The sequence below is a fragment of the Microplitis demolitor genome, chromosome 3 (assembly GCF_026212275.2).
Source record: "Microplitis demolitor isolate Queensland-Clemson2020A chromosome 3, iyMicDemo2.1a, whole genome shotgun sequence".
Classification (NCBI taxonomy): Eukaryota; Metazoa; Arthropoda; class Insecta; order Hymenoptera; family Braconidae; genus Microplitis; species Microplitis demolitor.
This window is the reverse complement of record NC_068547.1, coordinates 4,249,591-4,271,082: the sequence shown is the minus strand read 5'-3', so window position 1 is coordinate 4,271,082 and position 21,492 is coordinate 4,249,591. Positions and strand designations below refer to the sequence as shown.

At 27.4% G+C, this 21,492-nt stretch overlaps 5 protein-coding genes across 5 annotated transcripts; 1 reads left to right on the top strand and 4 right to left on the bottom strand.

Annotated features, from left to right (window-relative positions):
* Positions 1-920: 920 nt before the first annotated feature.
* LOC103580755 (odorant receptor 4) lies at positions 921-2,988 on the bottom strand. The gene is made up of 5 exons (XM_008562640.2): positions 2,177-2,988; positions 1,455-1,557; positions 1,269-1,379; positions 1,039-1,194; positions 921-971 (listed from the first exon to the last, which is right to left on the bottom strand). Exons 1-5 carry the CDS (start codon positions 2,986-2,988, stop codon positions 921-923), a joined length of 1,233 nt encoding a protein of 410 aa, XP_008560862.2.
* A 1,456-nt stretch (positions 2,989-4,444) lies between these two features.
* On the bottom strand, positions 4,445-11,953 carry LOC103580754 (odorant receptor 4). Its single transcript, XM_014440518.2, has 7 exons — positions 11,148-11,953; positions 10,428-10,527; positions 9,546-9,656; positions 9,283-9,438; positions 4,857-4,967; positions 4,620-4,775; positions 4,445-4,531 (listed from the first exon to the last, which is right to left on the bottom strand). The coding sequence occupies exons 1-7, from the start codon at positions 11,951-11,953 to the stop codon at positions 4,478-4,480; spliced, it is 1,494 nt and encodes a 497-aa protein (XP_014296004.2). The 3' UTR covers positions 4,445-4,477.
* LOC103580654 (odorant receptor 4) lies at positions 6,302-7,177 on the bottom strand. The gene is made up of 3 exons (XM_008562486.2): positions 6,844-7,177; positions 6,617-6,772; positions 6,302-6,542 (listed from the first exon to the last, which is right to left on the bottom strand). Exons 1-3 carry the CDS (start codon positions 6,925-6,927, stop codon positions 6,489-6,491), a joined length of 294 nt encoding a protein of 97 aa, XP_008560708.1. The 5' UTR covers positions 6,928-7,177; the 3' UTR covers positions 6,302-6,488.
* A 761-nt stretch (positions 11,954-12,714) lies between the features above and the next one.
* Positions 12,715-14,356, bottom strand: LOC103580753 (odorant receptor 49b-like). The gene is made up of 5 exons (XM_008562638.1): positions 13,509-14,356; positions 13,330-13,429; positions 13,128-13,238; positions 12,891-13,046; positions 12,715-12,765 (listed from the first exon to the last, which is right to left on the bottom strand). The coding sequence occupies exons 1-5, from the start codon at positions 14,354-14,356 to the stop codon at positions 12,715-12,717; spliced, it is 1,266 nt and encodes a 421-aa protein (XP_008560860.1).
* Positions 14,357-15,539: 1,183 nt separating this feature from the next.
* LOC103580752 (aquaporin AQPAe.a) lies at positions 15,540-17,654 on the top strand. Its single transcript, XM_008562637.3, has 5 exons — positions 15,540-15,707; positions 15,799-15,942; positions 16,467-16,700; positions 16,816-16,896; positions 17,505-17,654. The coding sequence occupies exons 1-5, from the start codon at positions 15,567-15,569 to the stop codon at positions 17,652-17,654; spliced, it is 750 nt and encodes a 249-aa protein (XP_008560859.1). The 5' UTR covers positions 15,540-15,566.
* The last annotated feature ends 3,838 nt before the right edge of the window (positions 17,655-21,492 follow it).

The following is a 21,492-nucleotide window of genomic DNA, read 5'->3' as shown; positions in this document are numbered from 1 at the left end:
ATTTTTATCGTCGTAATTTTCGTTATTATAAAAATATCAATACAAATAAGTCTAAACCACTTCGACAATTAGTTATATATATTTACGAAAATCAGCAATTTGCTTTATTTTCTTTGTGTAATTAAAGTTTGTTTTAAGAAGGATAAATTCTATGATTATTTAATGAAGATTTTCAAATTTGACAATTTCACTTTTAAATAATTATTAAAGCTTTTGTGCTAATTAATAATTTAAGAGGTATAACATGCCCAAATAGCATTCAAGTCGGAATGACTACTTTACGACGTCTTTTTGAAGGCGTCTTCAAGAAGTCTTATAATGACTTCTTAAAGGTGTCATTTTTAAGAAGTCTTAATGAAGAGTTCTTAAAGACTCCATATATAAGACATCAGTTTTGTGATGTCTTATTGTATTTTTTTTAACTTCTTCATGAAGTCAAAATTAGGAGCTCCTTAAGACGTCACGGTAAATTCATAATAAAGTCTTATTTGCGAAGTCAGAAGCAAAAACTTTTTGAAAACTCTTTTTAAAGACGTCTTACTGAGTTCGCTAGGTGACTCATTCGACATTTTGAGAACTTCTTAAAGACTTCTTGAACATGTTGATGAGACGTCCAAATCATAAATAGGAACTTATTCAGAACTGATCAAGACGTCACTTTGCTATCTGGGCGGATGAAAATGAGAGGTGAGAAAAATGTTTTCAAGTTTAATACTAATACTTTTAGATGATAAGAGCTGTAAAGAAGTTGATAAATATTTAAAGACACTTTAGCTTTTTAAATTTTATTTTTCACGAATATATAATGAGTTGTTTAATAATTAAATGTACTTATTCAAATTGATTTTTTAACTGTCCTTTTCAACTTCACCGTGCCTTACTTCCTTTTGTGATACGTAACTATTTTTTTATTTGTTTACTTATTTCGTCGCTCTTAATAGTTGTAAATACGCAAATCCAGTTTTGAGAATCTGAAAATAAAAATTTAAAATTTAATGTCTTAAATAAATTACTCCATAATTTTGATTTATTATTTACTTGCACAAAAGCAATATAAGATAAATCAATTATTCCACCAGCAGTTATTTTGTAAGAACGTTGAGATATAATAATTATTAAAATTAAATATTTCCTTGCTTTTGGCGGGAGTTGATGCCAATTAATTGAATATGCTTGAATTCCAGCTTCAATGAACTATTATGAATTATTTTTTCATAAGATACCATTAACATTTCAAAATCACACAAGTGCTAGTGTAAATTGAATACCTGACTCTCAAGAAGTTCGCTGAAGTAGCAAATTATCAATATACTCAAAGTTAGACTCGCCAAAAGCATAGCATATGGTATCATATTTGCATAATTATGGTTTTCTATCATCTATAACATGGGTTTTATCAAAAACAATTATTTCTTCATACTTATGCGCTAATAATTACGTATATTGATAATTACCTTAAGAAAAAGAAACTCCACAATACATATAAGTATAGAAGATGCACCGATCTCCACAAGACATGTCTCATATAAAGCATCTTTAATGATATTGTTTGAAAATCTAAGTAAAAGGTTATATACATCTAGTAACATCGAGTATTATACTCTTGTGTCTTACACGGAAAAAAATAGATACTACTGGTTACTGTTCTGCGCAGTAATCAACGAACAATATAGGGAAAAATACATATTAACATGACTGATTCATATTAGAACAGAATGAGTTATTGCTTAACACGCACTATTACTTTTTAGGCAGTAACCACACAGACAGAAATTTATGGTAACAATTACAATATATTATGAAAATGGTTCCCATAATGCATGCACGGAGAAAAAAGAACAGTAACTATTACTGCGCAGAACAGTAACCAGTACTATCTATTTTTTCCGTGTACGTCCACTACGTCTAAAATACGTTTTTACGGCTATTTACGTCTTGAAAGGTTGACTTTACGTTTTCAACGTCTAGTACGTTCAATCTACGACTTAAATTTCGACTCGGGGTCACTCCCAATTTTCACAGTGTATAGCTTGTAGGCAATACATAAAAGATTGAAACTCTTATTTATAAATAAGAGTTTCAGTCTCTTGTGTATTGGCCATTCTCACTAGATACATAATCATTGTTATTATAAATAGGCGAATTTAATTAAAATAAATTTATTAGGATAACCTACTGAATAACTCTTATGTGACGACTAATTATTGATGAAAACTTGATGTATAAAGTTTTTTCATTGTTCTTGAAATCATCAATAAGTGAATTTAGCTGACTAATAATTATTTGAATTTGTCCACATGCATGAGTTATTAAAACTATTGCAATATTACACGCGAGAACGAGCACTGAGAAGCCAGCAAATACACTAAATATATGAAAAAAAAATGTAATTTCGTAGATTGGTGATTTTTGAACGTCAAAAAGGACATTATAGCCAGGAAAAATAGTCAATCGTTGAGAAATATTTCTTGAACCCCGATGACTTAGTAGAGGTAGTATATGAGGCATGACAAAATTATAAAATGTTCCACTCGAGTACATGAAAATTGCAAATACAAGAGTAACATGTCTATTTATTTGTACATTTTTCATCATAATATTTTGTTGCTCTTGACACTCCACACTATTCCAATCAGTTTTTATATGATTTAATATTTTTTTAATCGTTTTTCGATGATATATAATCGCTAAATACTTTAACAAAATAATTACTCGAAAAAAAGTCGGGCCAATTAGCATTATTTGGTCATCAAATTTTTTCACATAAATATATATGAAAATACATCGAAAAAGGATATTCCATATTAGACTACCGATAATTACTAAAAGATGAATCCAAGAGAGAATTTTTTTTATTGTAGATGAGTTTGATACCAAAGGCCATATTGCTAATATACTTAATAATTGTTGAGTATACTCGATATCATCAAACACTGTTAAATTAATTTTTTTATTCGTTTGACTACTTTTCTTCTCTTTACGTTTCATCGTTGGCTATCAGTATTACGACCAATTGCTAAACAATTTTTATTCTGCAGTTTAACTTTAAAATAAAGTAGGGGTGAAATTTATAGCGCGTGCGTAAAACACTTGAAAACTAAAGTTTTAAATAATTAAAATTATAATTACTTCTTACTTGATATTTATTTAAAATTTATGACTATGTGTATAAGAATAATTTGTGAATTTAATATTGATTAGAAGCTTTACTATAACTTTTCGTTCTTCCCTTTCTTTCATTTAGACAAAAGAATAAAAATTAGTTAATATTACAAAAACAGCGAATATTGTACTATGAAAGATATTGTTGATTATTATTAGGCTTTTCTTAAAAAAACATTTTGTTGTGAAAATCATTTGCTATGATAAATTTCGACGATAAAAGTAATTACTAAAGTTTGAATGTTCACATTTATGGAATTATTGTGTAAAAAAAAATCTCTTATTTTTTTGTCATACGGAAATAGTAAATTACATACCTAGAACAGTAAAATAAGAAAAGTCTCAGATTACATGTAATTATAGGCCGAGATGAAGCCGAGGCTGACAAATGTCAAGTGAAAAATTAGTGCTCTATTATCATTAGAAAAATTTTGTTTTCTCCGTACAGTTTAATATTTGTGACTCAAAAAATAGTACGTTTTGGCAACGATATACACTTAATTGTTAACGCATTGTTTATTCGAGTTATCAAATTCTTATTATTACTATATTATATTACCTGATTTTTTGATAAATACTACATTACTTCATTCAGAACTTGTTTCTTTAATTAGTTTGTAATACTTTGGTCAATTGTTCCGGAAAAAATTTCGATAGATCAATTTGAAAACTTACAGACTTAATAAGGGTACATTAGGTTTAAAAACAACCTGGCAACTTTAGTTTCTATTGATATTTACAAAGTAGCGGTTGATTTACTGAAAAACCAAGAAAAGACATCTTTTTGCACTTGAAATGTACTGAAAATATCGATGAGACTTACTTACGTTTGTTAAATTTTTTACTTTACACAGAGACATTATTCTTGTTTGAAATACTATGGTGTCATAGTAAAGCTGGACCATAGTGGCCACCTGACGGAAATTTTAAAAAACACATGCAAAAATTACTATAGTCGTTGTTAATTTTACTGCGGCCATAGTAATTTTTGAACATGTGCATTACAATCTCTGCAGGTGACCACCATGGTCCGGCTTTAATATGACACAATAGCATTTCAAACGGGAATAACTTCTCTCTTAAATTTGAAATAGTGAAAATAGTGACTGGCAATAAATGCCTATTCACTGCCAAATTCGTTGTCAGAGAGTTGATCTCTGCTGATATTATAAATTAAAAAAAAAAAATTGTTACCAAGTATTAATCAATCATTGGAAAAGATTCTTCTTATAGATTGTATATCAAGAAAATTTCTCAGTTTTATTTACATGAAAATCATTATTTATTTTTAGCAAAAATTTTATTACGAAATTAATTATAAGACAACAGTTCGAAGAAGATTCAAATATGCTGCAGCACTTCTTAAAACCTGGAAAAATAAAAAAATAATTTAAATTTCAGTCAATTATAAAATGTTTTATCTCAAAATTAAGTAAATAAATAAATTTGAAATCTACACCACAAAAACTGTTATATGATAACTCTGCCATTTTTCCAGCCGTTATACTATTGGGATAGTTAGACATTGCTAAAAGTAGAATTAAATCTCTTGCTTTCTTCCCTGATAATTCATACCAGTTAATCGTGTAGGCTGTTAACCCAACTTTGACTCCCTGCGAAATTATAAATTTTACATTATTTACTAATGCGGAATGTTTACGATTGTAACTTTTAAATTTGAAGATATTAAGTACTTGTTGGGTCAGCATTTCACCAATATAACAAAGAATGAAAATGTTAAATGTAAATGATACAAGAAGAACACAATATGTCACAGTGGCTATTGTTTCTGCTCTTTCGAACTCCTAAAAATTATTAATGTTGATATATGTATATATATTTTCATAAATAATATGTACCGTCATAAAGTAATACCCAAGAAAGCATATGTTCATAGTACAGCCGACAAATTCAATAAGACATACTTCATTTAAAATTTTTTCAGTTCGCACTATAAAACTGATTAATATTAAAATTAATATTACTAAATATAAGAATATATTTATTTAAATTATTTAATTACTTAAGTGCACGAAGATGAATTTGAACAATCTCAGCTATTCGATTTTCCAAACTGTCAGTAAATTTTTTTTTATCGTCAATCAAATTTTCCAATCGAGACATGACAATTTTTAGTTGCCCACATGTATGAAGAACAAATATAGCTGCTAGACTGCATGCTCCTATAGTGATGCTGTATAATACAAAACCTGAGAACCACTGTATTGTAAAAACAATTTCATAAGATGGGGTTGTTAGAGCCGCAAAAAGAGGAGCGTAAACCGGATATGTTAGTGGTCGAATAGTTATATTATCAGGAGTAATAAAATTACCAGCTGAAAGTGGCATTATCGTATGATAAAAAAATCCTCCACTGTACATAAAAACTGCAGAGAGACTAGCAATGAAACGACCTATCTTTGCATTTATCAACATTACCGTTCGATCTTCTGGTAAGCGAACTCGGCGCCAATCTACATAAATATGTTTTAAGCACTCACGAATTTGTTTTCTTCTCATTACTAAAAAGCAATATTTAGAGATTGCCATTAAACAAAAACTTAAGGGACCGATCATTTTCATTTTTAACCTTGGATCTTTTTCATTGAGAAAAGTATGTAGACCACATGGTATTAAAAGAAAACAAATTAGAAAATAACAAACAATCACCAAAATTTCAGAGATAATTTTTTCAACAATATTTGAACTCGCTGGCCAAATTCCAATCGGTTGTAAAAACCAACGATTCATTTCTGTACTATATTTTATGTCACTTTGCGATTGTTCTGTTAAATCAGGTATAGTACCAAGAATCCCCATTTCATTTCTCATGATTACTATGCAAAGATTTATAGAATACTAACATTAAGCTAAGTTTAATTTGAAAAAAATAATCATCAAAGCGCATGCGCTCTTGATAAATGTACACCATGAATAATTAAAATCGAACGGAAAAAAAATTATCATAAAAACGTGGGAATTTCACCTGCAATAATCTACAAAAACTTATTCATTATTGATTAACTCTATTTTCATAATTTATTTTATTTCAATTTTTTCAATTGTTCAACTTTATACTATTATCAGGTATAAGTATAAACGTGTGTTAAAAATAAAACATTATGAATATGGCTGATGTTTTTTTTTATCACTCAACTTTTCAAATAAATTTTTGATACCACCAGAGTTTCCAGGTTTCTTTAGATCAGTATCCATTTTGTGAATTGACAGTGACTAAAATGAAAGGTAGAATTGTTTAATTAAATTTCAATAGAATCATTCATAAGAAAGCTCAAAAATAATATTCAATAATTTATTGGTCACTTTTATTCCATAAACGTTCGTAAAATATTCAGGTATGCCAGTGCAGTTCGAATTATCTATGGAATAGATAAAGCCATTATAATGGCAGAATTAGAACAATCAAATTTAATCTTTTGTCTTCTCGACTTACCGTACCAAAAGTGTTAATAGAAAGATAGACTAATTTTCCAGCTTTTATAGGTTCATAATTTTGAGCTATGACAATAGTTAAAACGAATCCTCGAGCAAGATTTTCAGGTAACTGATACCATTCACTCATATATACAACATTACTTACATCCTGACACTGTTATAAAAATTTTTTGTTTTAGTATGTCGTGCCTATATATATATTGTACGTAGATGATGGAAACTTACTTTTTCAGTAAGTAATTCTGCAACGTAGCAATACAAAAAAATATTATAAACAAATGACACTAACAACAACATATACGTCGTCATTCCACCAGTTTCATTATTTTTCCACTCCTTAGTAAACAAATTGTGTGAAAAAAAGATTTTTTAAACACTGTTTATTCAACTTTCGATTCATAACAAGTATTTTTAAAGATCACTCACAAGTAAAATATAGTATCCTAATAGACAAATATTCAAAGTACATCCGATGACTTCTACAAAGCAAATATGTTGAAATAATTCTTTAATTTCCTCAACGAATCTACATAAAATATGTGAAATACAGTTAACCTGTTAAAAGTATATATATTAGGGTGGTTCGTTTCAGAGCAATATTTTTTTTTTCAGGGTGCTGACTCAAAATCTTGTAGAATATGTAAAAAAAAATTTGGTCAAAATTTGAGCCCACTACTATTTTAAGAGGTCGCTAAATCAGCTGCTAGTTTACTTATTTTAAGAATCAGTACACACATGTTTCTCGCACGAGTGCAGCGAGATACTTTGCCTTGGTCAGCCAGGTCTGATTAGATCTAATTATATTTAGGTTCATATATAATTATATATTCTTCCATGTAAAATCATGTATAATCATATATAATTATATAAAATCATTTTTCATTGCGAAGAATGTCGTTTTACTCAAGTCTTTACATTTCATAGATTATGAGAAAAAAAACCGTGAAAAACCCTAAAAAATCATTTTTTTTTATTTTCATTAATTCGACAGAATTTGGATTTTGGTCGTATCAAGCTCAAATTTTAGAGATCACTTTTTATTTTTCAACGTACTTAAAAAAAAAAAAAAAAAAAACACTTCAGCCAAACTACCGACATAAATATTTATATGTGCGTCGTATTGTCGGAAAATGAATCTACCCTTAAAAGTCACATATGTGTATATACGTATATACCAATGAATTACCTCAAAGTTTTCGTGTGTTGTTCAATAATAGCAAAATATTTTGAATACGTTTTTTTTTTAGTATTTTCAGGCGTAACAATATCATTTAACCATAATGTCATAATTTCTAACTGTCCACAAGCATGCATAATAAAAACTGTAGCAAGATTGCACGTTGCATTAGTAATCGAAGCCAGTACAAAAGCGCAGGAGCAATGCATAATGTAAACTATTTCATACGCTGGGCTTTCGTACTGGTTAAAAATAATAAAATGACAGGGATAAACGAATGATAGAGTTGTAAGATTACCCTTGTTATTAATTCCTGTTGATTCAAAAGGCAGTATGTACACGTAGAACATACTGCTGCTATACATAAAAATAGCACTTAAAATAGAACTATGACGACCAAATTTAGCATAATCTATCATTATGTTTTTATCATCGAATTCGTTTAGTTTTTTCCAGTCATAAATCAAATAATTTATACAGTTACTAATTTTATATCTTTGAGTTGTTAAATAATAATATTTTATAATACCCATAACAATATAACTTAAAGCTCCAGTAATCCTAAGCCTGATTGCTGGATCTTTTATAAGAACAAATGCAAAAAGCGCACCTGGTATTATGACAAATGTTAAAAAATTTATACAAACTATCATAAGACAGACAGCAACAATTTTTGAGAAATTAGACGATTCAATAACAAACTGCCATATTCCCAATATTTTAAGGGTCCATCGATTAATTTGTAAAGCGTATTTTTCATTGAACATTTTTATATTATCCAAATTATCTTTTTCATTATTTCTCATGACGACCTTTAATTTGTCTTTTGATATACGTCAGTTAATCTTTCTAGAAAGAACACTTACAGTTAACTGATTGTTCTTTCTAAAAATATATTGAAAAATTATAGTCGCGCTTGCGCACATTTTTTGTTTTAAAATTACAAATAAGTTTCGGAGTCATTAAATTAAATTACTGCTCAACAGTTATTATAAAGAAGTAAATTATTGGTCATTTTTTTCATCCAATGACTTAAACTTTAATATCAATCGCTTGTAAGAAAAAAACTTATTCTCAGTTCAGTTTAATAATCATTACTGTTAAAAGATATATTAAATATCTTTTTTCTATAAAGTTTTGTTAAGTTACTTTTTTATTCAATACTTAGATCAGCGAAACGTTTTTATTATTTTCTATTAAAAGTTAAAAATAATTTTTTTGACATTTATATATATATATATTTAAAGAAAATTAAAGTCGAAATCTATATTGTACAGTAATTGAGTGATTAAAGATTATTTTAGTATAAATAAACTAAATAATAAATAGTTAGTAATTATGATAATAATAATTTTGAATTAATTTTTCATGACATAAATGTACGTAAGAGATTTAAATATGTAACCGACGTTCTGATAACCTTAAAAAATAAAAATCTTTCAAATTATAGTATTTATAAGTAGACAAAAAACAAAAAAAATACTTACAGTACAAAAACCATTTAAAGAAAGATTGAACACTTTTCCAGCTGTTATTGTAATAGGATTTTGTGCTGTGGCAATTGTCAAAGTTAATCCAAGTGCTTTTTTTTCAGGTAAACGATACCAATCGATCATAAAAGTCCTCTCGCCGACTTCGCTGCACTATAAGGAAACATTATTCATTACAAAGTACCAATATGAACAATTGCAACTGATAAATTCATAAATCTGATAATTATAATGTGTACAATAGTAAAAATAAAACATACTTTGGCTTTTAGAAGTTCACCAATGTAACAGAAAAGAAAAATATTAAATATAAAGGATATCAAAAGTATTGTGTAAGTCATTATTCCAATAGCATCACTTTGCTGCCATTCCTTATCCAAAATACGTAAAGAAAATTAAAGAAAAATAGCTATTTTCGATACATAGGATTAAAACTAGAGTGCGCGGTATGCTTGTATTGGCGACACAAGTCTTGCTTCGCTTGTGTGAAAAAGATCAATTTACTCGTTCTCGTTGTGATGTAATATATTCTCCCTGATTAAGCAACGATTTACTCAATGATGAATGTATATCTATATAGTATTAAAATTGAATCTTTTTCAACTGTTTTTAATCGTTTTTTTAAATCAGGGCTAAGACGAGTGTCAACAAGACAAGTATACAAAATTTCTCGTTTTAATCATTCGTGTCGAACAACATTTTTTCTAACGACTATGTTTAAAGTTCAATTGAGAGAATTTTAATTAATTAAAAAAATTAAATTATTATTTGATTAAGAAATGTAAAATTTTACAAGAGAATATATAATATACTTGTGAAATAAGTTATTTATATGACTTGTTTTTCAAGTCATCTATTTGAGTTTATTTTTGAGTTTCATGTACATGGGTAAATAAACAAGGTGACACGAGTATACAGAGAGATGATTTTCTCTATCCTTGATTTTTATATAATTATAGCAACTTATTTTTCAGCACAATCATGCTGAAAACTAAATCAGCTGATTTTTCGATATGCTATAGCTTCGTCTATTATCGAGACACCTATTTTATTCGTGCCACACTACGCTGGAATATTGAACTTTAAACGCAGAGGTTATAAAAAATATTTTTGAATTTTTTATAACAAAATAGTATACATACCAACATCAGGTAATATCCTAAAAAACAAATGTTTAAAGTGCACCCTATAACCTCAACAAGACAAATTTCACATAACACATTTTCAGTGCTTGCAATGAATCTGTAAAAACGATTATTGAATGAACAGTGTGAAAATGTATAAATAGCACAAAATTAACATAATCGATGGCTATACCCTTATTAGAAAAATGATTTAAAACGATTTGTAATGTTAAATGTCCATAAGAAAGGCGATTTGAAAGTATTCAAAAGAATTAAAAAAATTTTTTTTTCTAATCACTTTAAATCGCTTCTTTTAATAAGGGTAGGGCAACTTATATTTTCGCGTCCAATTGTCAAGACGAAAATCCAAAACGCACTCTTACAAAATTTTCACTTTGTTAACATTGGACAAATACTATGTTAGTATAGGGATTTTCATTATATCAACATAGGAATTATACCTATGTACATATGAAATGAAATTTCTATTTATGCTCACATAGTAACATCTTCTTTGTTCACATACGAATTGTCACTATGTCACCATCAGAAAATTTAGTATGTTAACATAGAATTATTCCTATGTTACATATACTGTAAAAAATCAGGAGTGATTTCGGAGTCAACATACATGTTGACATACTGAAAGTTTCCATGTAAACAAAGGAAATACAGCTATGTAACATGGGAAAATGACTTATTTTTGTTCTCCGAGTATAAATATAGTTTTAATTATACCTGAGAGTTCTTGTGTGTTGCTCGATTATATCGGAAAATCTCTTACTGACTTCGTTACGATCTTCATTTTCATCTACAAGTTCGTTTAACCAGGCAATGAGAATATCTAATTGTCCACATGCGTGCATCACAAAAACTACCGCAAGGCTACAGGCTGCACTTGTAACTGAATGCATTACAAATGCACAGCAGCAATGTAAAGAATAAACAACTTCATAAGCTGGACTTTCTTGTGGATCAAAAATAATATAGTAACTTGGATAAGCAATGGGCCGAATCGTTACATTGTTTTCATTTTTAACACTTGCTGATACATGTGGAAGTATACCTGCATAAAATAAACCACCACCATACATAAAGAGCGCACAAATTATTGAACCATAACGTCCCAATTGAGCATATTTTAACATTATTTCACGGTTATTTAATGGATTTATTCGTAGCCAATCTGAAACCAAGTGTTCGATGCAATCTGCAATGTTTTTACGCCCGGATACCAGTGAGTAATATTTTATTATTGCCATCACACAAAAACTCAACGCTCCTGTTAGTTTTATTCTTATTGCAGGGTTTTTTATTTTTACATAAGTAAAAAGACTACCGGGTACAATTATAAATATTAATAATAGTGAGCATATAATTATAATTAAATAGTTTATTACTTTTTCAAGTAAATTTGATTTTGATGACAGTGGCCAAATACCGAGAGGAATTAAAAGCCATCGATTTATTTGAATTGCATATTCTATATTTTTTTCTACAAAATCGTTATTGTACTTGTAAGTTTTTAAGCTTATTTGTTTCATGTTTAACGTTCTATCTTTACTTTTGAAAATAAAAGTTATGATATACAGACAACTCAGGGGTTTGAACTAATGAAAATATTGTATACGCTTGCGCACATAAATTATTCACGATTCAATTTAACAAAAATATCAAATTTAAAAAATTGTAAGCTTATGATACTTATAGTTAAATAACTTATGCATTGTATGTACTCAAAAACAAAGTTTAAAAAAATTGCAGCAATACATAATTCAACAACAATTATTGTAATCGCTTTATATTAGATCAAAGTTGACTAACCGCATGAACCATATGTGCTACACAGTAAAAAATATCAAGTTAAAACCAACACAATGTGTATGGGTGTTTGAAACAGTCCGCAAAAAATTTTCGCTGTTTTAAAATACAGCCCATTTATATTTTAAAAATATTCATTTTACTTTCAATTTACCATGGAATTTTTTAAAACGAAACATAATGGATTTTGTGTTGGTTTAAAAATAACATTTAAATTGTAGTGTTTAATAATATAAATTTTAAAATGTTAAAAAATTAATCGATTCAAAATTTTCAAATAACATAGTGAAAAACACGATAAAATGTTAGATCACAGAAAAATTCTACGGATCATTTTTGTAACTACACAATATATTTTTTTTGCGTAACATGTTTCACCATGTGCACATAAAGTATAAAATTAAGATTTATTTTTAACCGTATAAAGTGATATATATTGATGAAATTTTTTAGACTATTTTGCCGACTGACTGTCGAATATACACTAGACAACAGCTCGTATAAAATTCAGGTATGCCGCTGAAGTTTTGACAACCTGTTTAAAATAATTATATCAAACTCTTATAAATATATATATTTTTGTTTTGTTTTATTATTTAATAGTGTAACCAAATATATATATTTAGTAACACGATTCGATAAAAAAAAATGTATTCTTACTCCTGCAAATCCAGCTAGCGATAAATCACTCACTTTACCCGTCGACAAACTTGCTGGTTTATTTGATCTTATCATTATTAACATAAAATCATAAACCAGACTTTTTGGTAATAGATACCATTCTGCAAAGTATGCAGATTCACCAATTTTGATACTCTTGAAACACAACAATAATTGGTATATAATTAAAATTTTTTATGGATGTACCTATTTTTGAAATTAAATTTTTATAATTACCTGTTCTTTCAAGCGCTCACCAACAAAGGAAATTATGAAGCAGTTAACGAAAATTGATGTCATCAAAATTACATATGTTACCAAGCCTAAGAGTTTGCCGTCTTCCCAATCCTACAATATACACGGAGAAAAAAAAAACAGGTAATTTTCTTATGTTAGATAGTAAGATTTCCTTTGTTTGCATAAAATTCTATATTCATACCACAATAACACCATACTCCAAAAAACATATGATGACTGTACATCCAACCATTTCACAAAGAAAAACAATATTAAGTGAACTTTCAAGTACTTCCGCAAATCTAAAAAATAAAAATTCGTTAGTCGAGTTAATGCTCGTAATAAAATTTCAAATAAACACTAAATGTATAGAATTTTAACTGTATAGCTCGGTTATGATTCTCAACAATCCAAGTTAGTTCAGTCTTGAAATTATTTTTAGTTCCACTTTTTGAAAATTCATCTAAATGTCGGCATACGACTTCAAAAAGACAACACGCATGCATAATATAAGTAGCTATAAGACTATATATGCCACAATTTGTTGATAAAATCATTGTACTAATAACAATGTGAGTTACAAAAAGCATTTCATAACCAGGTGAATCTTCAGGAACGAAAAAAACATAATCAGTAGGATAAGGTAATGGTATTTGAGTACTATTATCTTCTTTAACGATTCTTTCCGCTGTCAGTGGTAACAAAATATGATAAGGTAATGCACCACCATATGAGAGACTTAAGTATGCGATTGTAAAAAACCTTCCGATTTTAGCGTTTTTCATCATTATCACTCTATCTTCCTCACATAATACATTTTTCCAATTATTTTCCAATTGTATTAAACAATTTCTCAATTCTTTCTTGTGGATAATCATAGTCCAAAATTTAATCAGAGCTAATGAATTAAATATTTGAGCAGCAATTATTTTCATCAATTTTTTGAGATCTTCAGCATCGAAAAAAGTCCAGATAAAATGTGGTACCAGTAGAAATAACATTAAACCAAAAACTATAATTATTTGAATTGCTATCAAAAATTTACTCAAACTTGTATCTGATCCATGTAATGGATAAATACCGAGTGGAGTTAAAAGGGTTCGAGCTACTATTACCGCATAATCTGTGTCCGATTTATAATTCACATTTTGATATTTAATAGTGTTTGTTAATCGCGATTCATTTTTGTTCGAATTAGTATTTTCATTTTCTGTTGGTGTAATTTCCATGTTTTTTTTTTTCTTAATCTTCAAAAGCCTGTTCTGTTAGAAAATAGTGGATTCACTGATAGGATATCTAACTTGTCAAAGAAAAATAAGTAGATTCGAAGTACGCATGTACATTTGAACTTAACATATTTTATTATTCAAGTATAATTTAATTTGAATTACAGTAATATCCGATACTTATATAAGTTTGATAATAACTTATAATTTACATCGGCCATTCAACTTATTCCACTTTTAACAAAATATTGTAGAAATTGATTATTTTTATTTTTATTCAGTAATCGAAGTACTAGACCTAAACTTCTGTCACATAAGCTTTTGAAAATTTTGTGTTGTGTGTAAAAATTGAATGGTTAGATTCTGTGTCAATTATTCAATTCACCAAGTTTTTTATGTTATTACATTTATAAGTAATCATACAATACATTTATTGTGTTAACAGGAATTAAACACAAAATAACAGTTGACTAAATTCCGAAAATTTATACAGTGAAAGTTGAGGATTTATTTTTGCTAGTGTAACACAAAAAAAATGTTACATATTGGTGGACCGTTTGGGACATGTGATTTGTGATAAATTTAACAAAAATTTTTCAACTGCATCATATTCATTTGAATAATCAACTAAATATTTATTAATTATAAAATATGGTAATGAAGCAGTTTAAAATAATTTTATCTGAATCATTAATGTAAATTTTGGCAATATTTAATCATATAGATAAAACTGATGATAAAAGAATTTTATCGGTAATAAATTTTATTTTTATATTTTTAACAATACTTTGAAAGATAACGTCAACTAGACAAATAAATAATTTCCAAGCACTGTGATAATGTATCAATTTACTTGAGTACTTTAACAGTGATTTTAATAAGCAAAAAAAAAAAAATCATAAAAGTGACCACCACATTGATAATGATTTTTAAAGTTCTTTATCTTTAACAATTATCACGCGAAAATTATGTAGCAGTGCTAGTAGTTGAATTCAGTTAGTAGAACTTAATATTTATAAACCAGTAGTTTAATTATAATGAGTTATACTAATAAAAGTAAGTTAGTCAATAGACAATAGTCTAAATTTCTTCAAAGAAATTAACGTTTTCATATAAAATTTAATTGTAATTACTATACTATAATTTATGATATCGTCCTAATGGGTATTTTGATGCAGATTCAATATGGAAACTCCAAGAAGGAACACTGACAATGTTCATTGGAGAAGTAATTGGCACTGCAGTTTTAATTTTCATCGGATGTATGGGAGGTATAGGTACCATGGGTCCAGCTCCCCCTCCACCGATGCAAAGTGCGTTAACGTTTGGTCTTACAGTTAATATGATCATTATGGTTTGTATATGAGTAAAAAAAAAAGAACATTTTTTTAATAATGTCATTGTTAGATAAAAAAGGAAAAAAAATTATTGTCAACATAATATAGATGCTTGGACACATCAGTGGTGCACATTTAAATCCTGCTGTAACAATTGGTGCTGCCATAGTAGGATTAAAAACTATCCCAACTAGTGTTGTCTATATTGTAGGACAATTTATCGGAGCCACTGCAGGATACGGTTTGTTAAAAGTAATCAACTCTTTATTTTGAACGTAAAGTCAACTGAACTACTTAAATGAGCATGTTGATAAGGTTCTAAAGCTGTCATACAGTAAATCAATCGAAAATTCAAATAACGAGAATGGAAATTTTCCGACTAATCATTTTTACATTTTAATTATTATTTGTTCATTTTTATTTTTTACTATCATATGAGTGATTAAGGTATACAATCTAGGATTTTCCATTTTTTTTTTGTTATTATCCTAATATACTTGCTGTTAAATTTAATTTTTTGAATAATATTACCACTTACTAAGTGAAATTATTTATTTTATTAAATTTATCCTTTAAAAATATTATTTATCTTTTATAATAGTTCATTATTTGACCATTATAACAAAAAGTAGCATTTTTCCCACTAATCAGGATAAGATTTCGAACTTTTTGCATGAGCATAGTAAAAAATGAATTATCGTAGCACAAAAACAAATTTTTTCGATATCCATTAGCTCATAAAATTTTGAACTTTAATTGTCTATAAATTTGTTCAGATAACTACACCAGATTATTTATTCAACGATGGCATGCCCAATTCAACAACTCCATTATGTGTAACTGTAATACATCAAGGTGTAACAATAGTTCAAGCAATTTTGATAGAAGCTATTTGTACTGGAATTATTTTGTGTACTGCTTGTGCTACCTGGGATGAAAGATGTGCACATACTACTGATTCTACTGCTCTTCGATTTGGTTTCTCTGTTGCTGCTTTATCATTTGCAGCAGTAAGTTACATGATGAATCATACAATAGGTTTTTTACATCAATACAGTATTTAAATTTTGAATTTATTTGAAAAAAAAAAATTTATTTTTAATTACCTTAACAATATTACTCTAGAGTCCTTATACCGGGTGCAGCATGAACCCAGCCAGAACTTTCAGTCCTGCATTTTGGAATGGGGCGTGGGATGATCAGTGGGTAGGTTCTTACAATTATATATGGATACATATGTACTGAAGAAAAAAAATTTTATCATCAAAAATACATAAGCTCTTTTAATTCAGCAACGTTTTGTGCTTTATTAGCACTGTATCAGGCTTAGAAAAAATACATATGAGATTCACAAGAGTACAAAATTTATAAGCAGTAAAATTTATCTGTATCTATCCTAAAAATGTTGGTGTTATGTCTCCGCTTATAGTCGTCATGGCAACCGTTACTATGGAGGCGGTTGCCATAACAACTGTTGCTATGGAGACTGTTGCCATAGCGACGGTTACTATGGAGACTGTTTCCATGGCAACAGTTGCTACGAGACTGGTTGGTCATAATAGTGGCTAATAGGGACAATAGGCATCCATGATGAATATTTCAAATAACGTCTTTTTCATAAGGGGAGCGTGGTAGATAGTGTTCAAAATATTACTAGAGGTAAAAAATAATGGGCGCAAAAGCCTTCTAGTGGACAATATTGTTACTTGTACGAAACGTTGCTGAACTAATAGAGTTACTATTTTTTTTCATGCTTGAATTCCCATTGTTGTTAATGCACTATATTATAAATTTTTCATGATGAATGTGAATAGGTATATTGGGTTGGTCCAATACTTGGTGCTCTGCTTGGAACATATACATATCAAGTCTTCTTTAGTGTACCACAAAAGAAAACCAGTTTAAGTCATATTGAATTAGCTGATATTCAAAGTGATTCAGCCGATGAAATTAAAAAACCATAAAACGCTAGTTTAATCATTTTTATTACATCACGATAAGAACGATCGTTATGTATTTTATCAATTATGGATTTAATAAAATCTACATATTTATGTACTTTAAAGAATATTAATTGTTGAAAAAATTTTTTAAATTATAATTATTATTTTTTTCATTTGTGACGAAAACTTTTAGATTGGTCTTCCTGCCTAGACTTGAAAAGCCTTAATTTTAAACTGTTTTTAAGCTGATCACTACAATTATAGAGCATAATTTCAACCTGAAAAGCCTGAGTAATTGATTGTATTTTCAAGCTTAATTTTTGTCTGATGGTCCTGAAAAGTGAAACATGATGAGCTTTCAGTCTAAGTCCAGGCTCATTTTATAATGTATTTTAAATAGCAACTTTTTATTTTTTTTAACTGTTGGCTAGCAGCTGAATAAGTTTAAAATAATACTGACACTTTTCGAGTCAGATTGCGGGAAAATTTGGGGTTGGCCCGCAGGATCAACTAGTTTCCAGGTTTTTTTACACGGGTAGTTTAAAATAATGTATTAACAATGTAATGTTTCATCAAATAAAATCTCATTTGATCTAACGCATGAATAAGACAAATTTTTAATAATCTTCAATAAATTTTTTTCGGATAACATTAAACTATAAAATTAATTGAAAAAAAAAAAAAATATACAAGACGACGTTCGTCTATCCGAACAATCATTAATTATTTCGCTCATAAGTTTTGTGACAACACGCTTACAACCGTTTATAATAGTAAAATATTAAAACCTTTTGTATAACGAGCCGTCACCTCGTTATAAAATTATCAAGCTGTAGTAATAGTAGCAACCTTTCTACTGCATTTAAATATTTATAAATCTATAAACAGCAAGTGAAGTTTATGTTTTTAGTGAAACTCTTTTTCGACAAGAATTAACATCAATTATGAATATACATTGCATCTATATACTTACGTCGAAACCATTGTGAAACATATTTTATGTTTTTATTCTTATTTCTATATGACAGTTCTCATAAAATTTTCAATGGCTGTTTCATTTATTATTTATTTATTTCTTTATAATCTTCACCAAGCTACCTTAACAACAATTGTTAGTTTTTTAATCAATACAATTACCTGAAATTGGTACTGAAGTAAAAATTTGAAGAGGTGGGTATGTATTACCGTAGATCGGTATCAACCGGTGCGGCTATTCTTTTCATCATTTTTGTAAATAATTTGCGGTTTTACTCTAAAATATTATGGTTGTCATTGAAGCAAGTGACCTTCACAAGCTTCGTGCAATAAAACAATTATTAGAGGTTATTCGGATTTCATAAAATTTTTCAAAATTTGAAAAATAGCTTTTTATTATAATTCATGATTAATTTGTAATGAACACTCATCAGTATACTTAAATACCCAAAAATTGAATTAAAATAGTAACATTAAATAGCTGTCAAAAATTTATAATCATCAATTTGGAAAAAATCTTTTTTCTGATTGAGTAATCTTTAAATCTTGTATGAACAGTAGGAACTCAAAAACTAACATATTTTTATATCAATTTAAAAGTATGATATGTAGTCATGTTAATAAATTTTTTTACATAATAAAACAAAATCATAACGTTACTATAGAAAAAACGAAATTTTCAGTAATAAAGAAAATAAAATAAGATTAATTTTGTAATTACAGTTATTAGCTGTATAAAAAGCACTATTTAATAATTTGAATGATATATTTATGAGTAGAAACTTGGAAACCTAGTTAGGAAGAGTAAGACAGATAAAATAATATGAAAAAGCTATTTTGTATGATTTTTATAGTTTCAAAAATTTTAAGCGACCGCTAACAAATATTTGATCGCATGAAATTAAAGAAAAATAAAAATTAAATATTTTGAGGTAAACCCAAGAAATATAAAAATTTGGAAAATCATTGTCATCCTAACATCTATAATATCTATAAAATCATAGGTGTTTTTTTCGAACATCCATCACACAAAAAGTACTGAATATTTTGACACAAACTTTGCACCATGAACTCCTACGTATTTCAAAGAAGGTTTTTAACTATATATTATCATTTTGATGATAAAAACTAGATTTTTTTTTAAATTTTATTTTAATAAATTTTATCAATTATTTATCATTCTTGTTTTTCAATTAAAACAAAAGAAACCCTTCGATTTGGCTGAAAATTTTTTCTCTTTTTTTTTTTACTCGATCAAAAACATTTCTCAGAATGTCATCAAATTTTTTTACCCAACCAACGAAAAAATCTAAATTTGAAAAAAAGGCCCTTTTTTTCAATATACTATAATTTTTTCAAAAATTGACTCATCAGGACGTTTTTTTTTTTTTTTTTTCAAAATTGTCATTTTCAAATATAGTTTTTAAAGAAAATTAGTGAAAAATTATTCTATTATGTTTGAAAAATTTCCCATCAATATGAATACATATTTTATATTACTCAAAATTTTTTGTTATTTCGCGAAGCGGGCGGGATCTGCTAGTATATATATATTTATATCAAGAATTGTATCCAAGCCCAAATCTGTTGAACTGGTAGTACATTTCGTTGACCTTGAACTCAAAAGGATAATATTTTGCTATGGTTTACATCATCATCTTTGAACTGCACATAATAATAACATTCAATATAAAAATAAGAACTGAAATATGCATAATTTAAATCGTAAAAATAACTCATAATATTTTTTTTTAGCAACTTTATGTTAAAATATAATTTTCAAATTTATAAAAAAATACTTTTTTACAGAATTATTATAAAATAAATAATTAAGATCAGCAATAAAAATATTTTATAATAATAATAATAATGAAATTATCAATATGAATAAAAGTTATTGTAATTAAAAGTTAGAGGCGAATAAAAATGTAAAAATTTATAAAAATAAAAAAAATCCATTGATTTTCAATATTAATATTGTTAATATATCAAAAAATACAGACCGCCACGGAAATTTTTATTTAAGAGATGGTTTATTATATTTCTGAGGCGCAGTTTCATTTATCGATTTAACCTGGTTGCACCAGGCCATAGAACATTCGAGAATTCAAAATATATAAAACGTTATAAAACCGTTTGACGCAGCCGTTTTAGATTATTCATTTTCTGTGTTTATATGCAAAATGCACTATTATGTAAAAAAAATTTCGATACAATATTGTTTAGCATTCAAATTTTTAAAAATAAAAATATTTCCGCCACATTTATTATATTCAATTAATTGTTAATTTATATAAGGAGATATTATATTAATTGAATATTAAGCTTATATATAATTATTAAGAAACATTATATATATTATCACACATAATGTTTCACTTTAATGATACTGTTAATCGTAATAACTATAATGAGTTATTTATAACTTATACTATTATTGAGTTACTATCATTCTCTCAATTATATACTGATAATTGTTTGTATAAAAGTTTATTATAATAATTTTAAATAAATAAATATGAGTGTAAACATAACTGATAACTGTCAAAAAAATATTTAAATGTGAATTAAATTGAAATCAAATAAAATTTCAAGACGCATTTACAGAATTTGAAAATTAGTCTGTATTTTTTTTATTTTCATATTTTTGTTTAATTCGATTGTTTGTAATTTAAAATTTGTCTTATATCTGCTACATTCACTCATATATAAATCCCACTATTTTTTGTTATAAAATTTTATAATTATTTTTATAGATGTTAAATTTGCTGTGAATGTATGATAAATAAATAATTATAAAGTATTATTTTTCATCAAGATTGCCAAAATTTTATTATTTAACTGATTGCATAATTTGTAACAATGAAAAATTATAAATATAAAG

Coding starts and splice junctions, on each gene's coding strand:
- LOC103580755 (XM_008562640.2), bottom strand. CDS start 2,988: ATGAAACGTAAAGAGAAGAAAAGTAGTCAAACGAATAAAAAAATTAAT. Junction 1,558..2,176: donor CGTCACATAAGAGTTATTCA/GTAGGTTATCCT, acceptor CCTTTTACTTAG/ATTTTCAAACAATATCATTA. Junction 972..1,038: donor CTTATATTGCTTTTGTGCAA/GTAAATAATAAA, acceptor TTTTATTTTCAG/ATTCTCAAAACTGGATTTGC.
- LOC103580654 (XM_008562486.2), bottom strand. CDS start 6,927: ATGACGACGTATATGTTGTTGTTAGTGTCATTTGTTTATAATATTTTT. Junction 6,773..6,843: donor CAGAATTACTTACTGAAAAA/GTAAGTTTCCAT, acceptor TTTTTATAACAG/TGTCAGGATGTAAGTAATGT. Junction 6,543..6,616: donor CTATTAACACTTTTGGTACG/GTAAGTCGAGAA, acceptor TCTATTCCATAG/ATAATTCGAACTGCACTGGC.
- LOC103580754 (XM_014440518.2), bottom strand. CDS start 11,953: ATGAAACAAATAAGCTTAAAAACTTACAAGTACAATAACGATTTTGTA. Junction 4,776..4,856: donor GTGAAATGCTGACCCAACAA/GTACTTAATATC, acceptor ATAATTTCGCAG/GGAGTCAAAGTTGGGTTAAC. Junction 4,532..4,619: donor CATATAACAGTTTTTGTGGT/GTAGATTTCAAA, acceptor TTATTTTTCCAG/GTTTTAAGAAGTGCTGCAGC.
- LOC103580753 (XM_008562638.1), bottom strand. CDS start 14,356: ATGGAAATTACACCAACAGAAAATGAAAATACTAATTCGAACAAAAAT. Junction 13,430..13,508: donor AATCATAACCGAGCTATACA/GTTAAAATTCTA, acceptor TTTATTTTTTAG/ATTTGCGGAAGTACTTGAAA. Junction 12,766..12,890: donor CGCTAGCTGGATTTGCAGGA/GTAAGAATACAT, acceptor TATTTTAAACAG/GTTGTCAAAACTTCAGCGGC.
- LOC103580752 (XM_008562637.3), top strand. CDS start 15,567: ATGTTCATTGGAGAAGTAATTGGCACTGCAGTTTTAATTTTCATCGGA. Junction 15,708..15,798: donor CAGTTAATATGATCATTATG/GTTTGTATATGA, acceptor AACATAATATAG/ATGCTTGGACACATCAGTGG. Junction 15,943..16,466: donor CAGGATACGGTTTGTTAAAA/GTAATCAACTCT, acceptor AAATTTGTTCAG/ATAACTACACCAGATTATTT.